At 35.3% G+C, this 8,387-nt stretch overlaps 1 protein-coding gene across 3 annotated transcripts; it reads right to left on the minus strand.

Annotated features, from left to right (window-relative positions):
- Positions 1 to 2,508: 2,508 nt before the first annotated feature.
- Positions 2,509 to 7,839, minus strand: LOC132033515 (G-type lectin S-receptor-like serine/threonine-protein kinase At4g27290). Of its 3 annotated transcripts, none has more exons than XM_059423514.1 (6): positions 6,502 to 7,839; positions 4,018 to 4,247; positions 3,674 to 3,884; positions 3,338 to 3,575; positions 3,104 to 3,254; positions 2,509 to 2,999 (listed from the first exon to the last, which is right to left on the minus strand). In XM_059423514.1, the coding sequence occupies exons 1-6, from the start codon at positions 7,772 to 7,774 to the stop codon at positions 2,694 to 2,696; spliced, it is 2,409 nt and encodes an 802-aa protein (XP_059279497.1). In that variant the 5' UTR covers positions 7,775 to 7,839; the 3' UTR covers positions 2,509 to 2,693. The 3 variants fall into 3 exon arrangements, with proteins under 3 accessions (XP_059279497.1, XP_059279496.1, XP_059279498.1); XM_059423513.1 differs by having other exon boundaries at positions 4,018 to 4,259; XM_059423515.1 differs by having other exon boundaries at positions 2,724 to 2,910; positions 4,018 to 4,259.
- Positions 7,840 to 8,387: the final 548 nt, after the last annotated feature.

The raw sequence follows: 8,387 nt of genomic DNA on the forward strand, positions 1-8,387 counted from the left end.
ATGCGGACCCGCATACTTATGCCTTATGGGCGATTTGCAGCATAAGTATGCGGGTCCAAGATAACTTTGATAATTCCTTCACAAAGTTATGCCGGTCCGCATGTAAAAGTTTGCCCCACCGCATAACTTTGTGAAGGAATTATCAAAGTTATGCGGACACGCATACTTATGCCAAGTCCGCCCATAAGGTAAGCATGCCGGTCCGCATAAAATGTGTAATTCCTTAACAAAAGTATGCGGTCCGCATACACGCGACCCAAACCTTGTCTTGCGATTTTTTTTTTAATTTATGCTTCGAGCGGGGTTCGAACTCGTAACCTCATTATTTCGGCGCGAAAGCTCAAAGTTGCAATGCGAAGGGCAAAAATTAAAGACCAAAGAATATGAGGGGCATAATTTAAAGACCACAAATATGAGGGGCAAAATTTAAAGACCACCCCAAACGAAAGGGCACTCCGCGCAAAAAAATGCAACTAAAAGTTTACCTTGAAAAGTAAAATAAAAAAAAAAAAAAAAAAATATATATATATATATATATATATATATATATATATATATATGCCCCCTCCGGCGGACTTTTAGTTAAACATAACTAAAAGTACGGAGGGTATAGCAAAATTTAAACTTTGCCTTATACAAGCAAACTTTTAGTTATGCCTTAAGGAAAACTTACGCCTTATGGGGCATACTTTTAGTTATGTTTTATGGGGCACACTTTTAGTTAAGGCATTACTAAAAGCTTACCTTGAAAATTCAAAAATAATATATATATATATATATATATATATATATATATATATATATATATATGCTTCAAGAAAGTACGCCACTGCGAACTTATAGTTAAACATAACTAAAAGTCTGCTGGAGGGGGCATAGCGAAATTTAAACTCTGCTTTGCAAAAATTTTAAAAATTTTTGACTGAGCGGGGGTTCGAACCCGGAACCTATGGGTTTTAGCCGAAGGGCAAAATTTAAAGACCACAAATATGAGGAGCAAAATTTAAATAACACCCCAAAAGAAGGGCAATTCGCACGTGAATTAAGGCAGACATAATACATAAGTAGGCCCTCAAACTTGGCCTCAGCTGGCAAGTATGCCCTCCATATTGGGTGTGCACAAGTAGGCACCTCAACTTGTATAAAGTTGAGCACGTAAACACAAATACTGGAGTGTTCAACTGGCAAGTGGAAACAAGTTGAGGTGCGTACCTGAGTACACCCAAAGTTGGAGGGCAAACTTACCAGTTAAGACCAAATTTAAGGGTCTGTTTATGTATTATGTCATTAAGGAATTCACTTACTTCTAAAAATCAAGGGGTTTTGAAACTATAACAAACATTAAATCTGTTCATTGAATTAAAAGGTGTCAAGGATAAATTTAGAAAAAGAATAAAATACCTTCTTGATAGATTAAAATCTCAATTATTTTGGATCAACTTTTAGAAGTTAAATCCTTAATTATTTGGACCGAGTCATTTATGCCACCAATGATGTATAAAAAAATTATTTCTAAATATAAAAAAATGTATTATTCTTTATGGGACAGACTAAAAAGAAAAGTCTGGGACATAGGAGTACTAGATATTTAATTTTATTATATTTATGTACTGCTTTTCATAAGTATTTGATCTCAAAATACAAAAAAGTGTAGATGTAGTTGAGTTATTATTAGAAAAGAAAATTTTTGGACAATTTGGTGAAGTTGGAAAATCGAGAATTTGCCATTCAAGTCAAAAATTGTATTTGAAATTGAAATCGTATTTAAAAATGAATTTTATTTTATTTTTTAAAAAATAGTTAAATTTTTTGAGTGAAAATTATAGTATTTTATTTATAACACTCCTTAAATTAAGGTTTCGAAATTACTCTCTATATATGTGCGCCATTCGGTAAATTGCACTCTAGGAGACAAAGAAAAGGTATTCAAAAAGTTGAAAACATTCAAGATGGAAGCAGAGCGGCGGTTGATGATATGACTCGTAAGACTTTTTTTTCCTTTTTGTTTCTTTTCCTATTGATGAGGGATCACTGTAAAATTGATGCTTTTGTGGTTAAATAATAAAATTTTGATGCGTTGATAAGCTTTAGTTGGTTGATTTGCAGTTAGTATGTACCTTTCAATGTCCACCATGCAAAATTCAAGACCTTTTTCGCCTTTAGGAACAGGTACTCTGATTTTTGGTTACTTATTATTTCTCTTTTTTATTTTTTTTCACTATCTCTGCTAACATGGACAATTGTGAATGCTAAGGATGATTCTGTTTGCTGAGTTAGAAAATTGTACTTTTTCGCGTATTAGAGTTTACATATCTTTCTAAAAAAAAAATATTACTAATATTTAGTTGTATTTCTCACAAATGCAAAAACAAATCAAGTTAAGGTAAAGGGCTGCTTAAATTCATATAACAGCTTTGTGCCATTTCCTAGATATACTTTAACAAAATAACTGGAGTTACAATGCACGAAATATTCACTACCGATATAGATTTTGTGATATAGCTAATATTTCTGGAAAAAAAATTAATATCTTTTATCTTTAGAAGTTTTGTAATATAAATATGTATAATATTTCTAGTTAGAGAACAATAGAAATTGAAGAAGACTTCATCCATAAGTAGATAACATTCTATGTTACTTCTAAAATTACTGTTCATGTGCACACAATTCAAAATAATTATCTTGTTCACACTCTACCGAGGTTCTAACAATGTGATTGTGACTTCATTTTTTGAACTTCCTGCATGCGATCCTGAGTTTTCTGCATCATGCACCTTTCTTTCGGTGAAAAACCCTGGTTCTTTAGCTTCTGGCAGTAGATTTTCATTACCCAACATCTGAACCACATAAGACATGTTTGGCCTATCTTCTGGGCATTTTTGCACGCATAATAGCCCCACTTCGATTGACCTTAAAATTTGAGATATATGACAAGAATCAGCCGCTAGATGCTCGTCAATTAGTTCCAAGGACCTATCGTCTTTATAAAGCTTCCATGCCTGTTAGAGGGTTGATAAGAGATAATAATAAATTCCATGTGTTGTACAGAAAGAAAGTGAGTTATGTATGTCTAAAAAAGACTAAATATTGAGTGAGTGCCTACGTGTCCGAGAAGGTTAAGGCAGTGATCTTGATGAACAAATCCTCTATTTCTCTTGCTACTCACAATCTCTAACAACAAGACACCAAAGCTAAATACATCTGATTTTACCGAGATAATCCCATCTACTGCATATTCTGGGGACATGTAGCCACTGTGCCAATAAAACAACACCATGAGAATTAAAGAAGCAAGATGTCATATGAGAGTACACTGTATGACATTAGAGATTCTTACTGTGTCCCAACCACATTTCTTGTTTTTGCTCCCATCTCATTCCCTGCAACACTTCTAGCCAAGCCAAAATCTGATATCTTAGGATTCATATCTGTATCTAGCAAAACATTGCTTGCTTTAAGGTCTCTATGGATAATCCGTAGTCGAGAATCTTGATGAAGATATAATAAGCCACGAGCAATTCCATTTATGATGTCAAAACGTTTTGGCCAATCAAGTAATTTGCTCTTTGTTTTATCTACAAGATAAGCTTTCTTGTTAGCAGCTTCTTTCATGTTATGACTAATAGATCAAAGTATTACTCATTTAAACGTGTAGTATATTAGAAACCCAAACCAAATATGTATGAATCCAGGCTTTTGTTAGGCATGTATTCATATATCAACATCTTTTCTTCCCCTTGAATGCAGCAACCGAGAAGTCTCACAAGATTTCGATGTTGAAGCTTGGCAATATAGATAACTTCATTCTTGAATTCATCAAGTCCTTGCATTGATGTCCTCGAGAGTCTCTTCACGGCAATTTCTTGTCCCTCTTCCAGTACACCCTAGAATTGGCAAAGGTTTATCAAAGGAACATAGATTTTACAAAGATGTGAATATTGCAGAATGAAAATCGTCTCTAACACACTAATCTTGAGCATAAACTGGTTACTATTGAAACAAATTTGTAGTTTATACCTTATAAACAGGTCCAAATCCACCCTCTCCAATTTTGTTGTTGACCAAAAAGTTATTTGTGGCTCTTGTTACTGTTGACAATTGGAACATTGGCAGCTCAAATTCGTCTTGGAGTTTTAGTTTCCTCGTCTTTTTCCATATGTACAAAAACAAAACCAGTCCTAGCAGAATCATTGCCATCAACAACGAGAAACTCACCGCGAGTATCTCTGCCTTCTTTCTGTTTGAACCTGCCTCCGATACTGTCACGACCCAAATCTGACACTCAGGCCGTGACCGGGCACCTTTTGAGCTTCTACCCATAAGGCGAACCCTCTAAGCTAATCATGCGAAAAATTAACGAATAAAATGAATAATACGCAAAGTCTCATAATATAAAGAAAAGTGCGGAAGCGAAATACAAATACTGAGTCTTACCCATAAACCCCATAAAAATGTCTAAGTCATGGAACTACTAGTCTGAATATAAAAGTACGAGACGTGGCTCGAATACTACTAAGTCATCTAAAGAAGAAGAGGCCGCCATGATCTAATGGTGGCTCACCTCACCTTTGGACTGAACAAAGCTGGAATGAATCAAGTATCGGCTACCTGGTCACCGTTAGCCACACCTGCACACATACAACATCACAAGTGTGAGTCTAAAAGACCCAGGAAGATCATCGACACTCTCGACTTACCCCGGGGCAAGTCTTTGAAATCACGATAATGCATAAAAGCAATCACACAGTACAAGTATATCCAATATATACAAACACTGAAGCTAAAGCTGAAATCATGAAGCATAAACAAGCAAAATATGAAATACTCTAAATCTGAATCTATGCTCATGGGACATAGTACGTATTTACCTATGTCTTACCCCGTTTTCCGGAGAGGGCATTATTTACCCCCATCTTACCCGGAGAGCAATAGATGCACTACACTGAATCTGAATCTATGCTCACGGGACATAGTACGTATTTGTCTATGTCTTACCCCGTCTTCCGAGAGGCATTATTTACCCCCATCTTACCCGGGTCACTTAAGATTCTAGCATCTATCTCTCACTGAATATCAATGGGGCCTATGGAAGTGGGCCCCTCTGAAGATACGATAAGTGGAACATACATCCAATCAATACCACTTCTAAACTTTACATTTATATAAATAGTATCTATCTAAGCGAATTTACGCTAAAGGACTCATACGGTCATTACTTTAGAAACTTGAAAATTATCCAATTTAGATCATGCTTTCCCACTCACACGAACTAAACGGTTTAAATGCATACATACAACACAAACCATATGCTTTTTATGAAAAGCAAGCAAACTAAGAGTTTAAGCCTCACTTGCCTTATAACCGGAACGCAACCTCTCTTGAAGTGTCAAATTTCCTTCAAACAATCTTCAATAGCCTCAATCTATCCAAATACATAAATAAATGGTCTAAATTAGTCTAGGAAATCTAATCCTATAATTTTATGTTTAGAACTAAATCTCAACATTCTACCCAATTTCCATAATTCTTTTAAAAAGGTAGAAGTTGTTTCTCAATACTCTTAGTAAACAGTTATACAAGTATGTTCTAGTCCCAAAATAAGAATAATTATAATGTGTAATTAAAGAAATAAAAGAAACTAAAACAACAAAAAAAGAAAGAAAAAAAAAAAGATTAAAAGAAAGACACAGTGACGAGTTGAAACAGTAGGGTAATGTCACCCTTTTGAATACCTATTTTGTTTTATTTTAAATCATACCACTAATCAATTCTCAACTTCCCATAATTGTCATAATCACTAGACTAATCATTAGCATTCTCTTCATTCTTTCGTTGCCATCACCTATACACCGCTAGATATCTCTACAATACCAATTCTATGCTTTCATACTAAAAACAGTAACAATACGTACCTGAATGCTTGTCTTTCTTAACCAAGCGAAATAAAAAAAATATATTCCTTGGTAATGGTTCTTATAGCAGCAGCACGAACTGCCCTATGAAATCTTTTCTACTAATGCTTCTCCTCAAAAGAAACCCCCAAAAACACCTATTACCCCTTCTAAGCCAACTGCTGCACGTGGACATTAAAGAAGTGGGCTTGGCCCACTATCTTTTCATTAACAAAATATATAATATAACGTCCACTAACATAAATTTGACCCTCTGCTACTTATAATTAATAAACTATCCCATACATTATATGTGTAAAAGCAATATTTTTAGTAGCACATATATATATATAATATAAATATATTTTAATAGTACTCACTTTGATATCACTTTGATATGAAACTCATTAAAATTAGTAAACTATAATTAAGGAAATAATTTTAAAATTCACTCGGAAAATTTCGGGTTGTTACAGATACTACAACCAATTTTTTAATCAGCCACTTCAAATCGACATAGGACACTGTTTTTGCATAATATGGTCTCCATATGTTCAAAAAATAAGTTTTAAAGCACATCATTAGAAATTTCTTTAAGATAAGTTCTTACCTAGCTCTGAAGAATCCACCCTGATATAAATGTCTTGTCCCGTTCCAGTGAGCTTTTTCATATCAATTAACTCCCCAAACCAAAACAAGCAACCTCTCTCTCCATTGCTTATATCTAGGCTCGAATAAGCTGTGCAAGAGCAGTTCCTTGAGCATACTTGCCTACACCCTTCAAGTGTCATGGTTTTATCGTACTGAGAGTGGTTAGTATCTGGTAACTTGATTCCAGAATATCTAAGAAATACATGTTCCTTGTTGCAATGATATGGTTTCCTCCGAACACACCTTTCTGACCAATCTCCCTTTTCCCACTTCTGGGGATATTTAGGTACAAACTTTTCCAAACATCTACATAAAGGGGAACCATCTATGACACAGCTCCCATAGGCACCACATAAGTTATATTTATCACAAGTATTCTGAGGAATGTTGAGGTAAAGAAGCCAAGTCTTGGTTCGATCCTCCCATGTGTAACGCTGAATATAACCATTGTTAGCCAGGACTAGCCTTGATAACACCGAGCTGTTAATCGGAGAATATCTATAGTAAACCTCCTCCTTATTGAAAACAAATTGAAATGTATATATGCTGCTTTGTATTTGTAGTGGTGCGGGGGCTCCATTCCACCGTAAACCATTCCATGGTCCTGATCGTGATGATACCCCTGTGCCACGTCTGATTAGGGCCTGTGGATATCCAGTAGGATCAATGTGGACAGTAAATTCCCTGGGAGTTGGATTGTTATCGTTCTTCCAAGCTGAAAGGTATACCTCATGACCAGTTCTAAAAATTTTTCCAACCTTCATATTAGGCAAGAATGTATCAGTTGGAAAATTGAAGCTCTGCCAAAGGGAATTTTCTGGATTTCCATCATTTGCATCTTTCACGACAAGATTACCTGAATCCAGAAGTTGTGCAACTGGACTTTGGACTGATCGTGAGGTGTTAGTGGACCATATAATTTCATTCTTGTCACTAAAAAGAACAAGTTTCCCTGGTTTGGTGACCGGCAAAACAGCAGATGGGTTTTCTCTGTTGGCAACCCATACAACTGTTTTCACATAAGGAAGAGTTTGCTTGTACCATATCCCAATATATCGTTTTGAGGAACCACTGGGGCTGAAAAATCCCAGCTCAAAGGTTCTACCAGATGAAACAACAGTTTCACCATCTGTGATGAATAGATTAGTAGTGATTACATCTGTTGTAGTAGAAATCTTGGGTATAGAAGAGTAGAAAGACAGTAGGAAATGTAGAAGGAGACTAGCTTCCATCAATGATGCCTTTGATGCGTAAGCCTTTTTATTTGGTCGCCTATATATAGCCTACGATATTTAGACTTAAGTCCTTTACTGGTCCTCTAACTTAGCCGTATACCTCTTATAGAAGAGAAGAAATTGCCATGCAAGTTGGGCAAAGTTAATTAGTATGACTTCCATGTGACAGTAAACCACAAAAGGACTGTGTAGGTCCTTCAATTTGAAAATGATATAAATATGGAGGACCACATGTTCAACTTTACTCTTAAATTCATATTTTGGAATAGAAGAAATTGCACAGCTTGCCCGTCAAATGGGCTGGTCTTTAGTTTTTGCCCTTCAAATGGGTTGGTCTTCAATTCTTCAGAGGGGCAAAAATGATTTATTTTTTCTAAATCTTAAAATAAAAAAATAAAAAAATAAAAAAAAGAAGACCAAAAGCTTAATGTAAAATTAAGCTACTCAATTTAGAATTGTACAACAAATTTGACCCTTTTTCACTTCTCATTTTTAGCTTTCCTACTTTCCGTCAGTTCACTATCTGTTTACTCAATCTTCCAGCAGGCCACACGAAGGTTTAAAGCCACAAATTACAAGAAGCTTTACTTTGAGAATTTTCAGTCCATCT

The sequence above is a fragment of the Lycium ferocissimum genome, chromosome 10 (genome assembly GCF_029784015.1).
Source record: "Lycium ferocissimum isolate CSIRO_LF1 chromosome 10, AGI_CSIRO_Lferr_CH_V1, whole genome shotgun sequence".
NCBI classification, from domain to species: Eukaryota; Viridiplantae; Streptophyta; class Magnoliopsida; order Solanales; family Solanaceae; genus Lycium; species Lycium ferocissimum.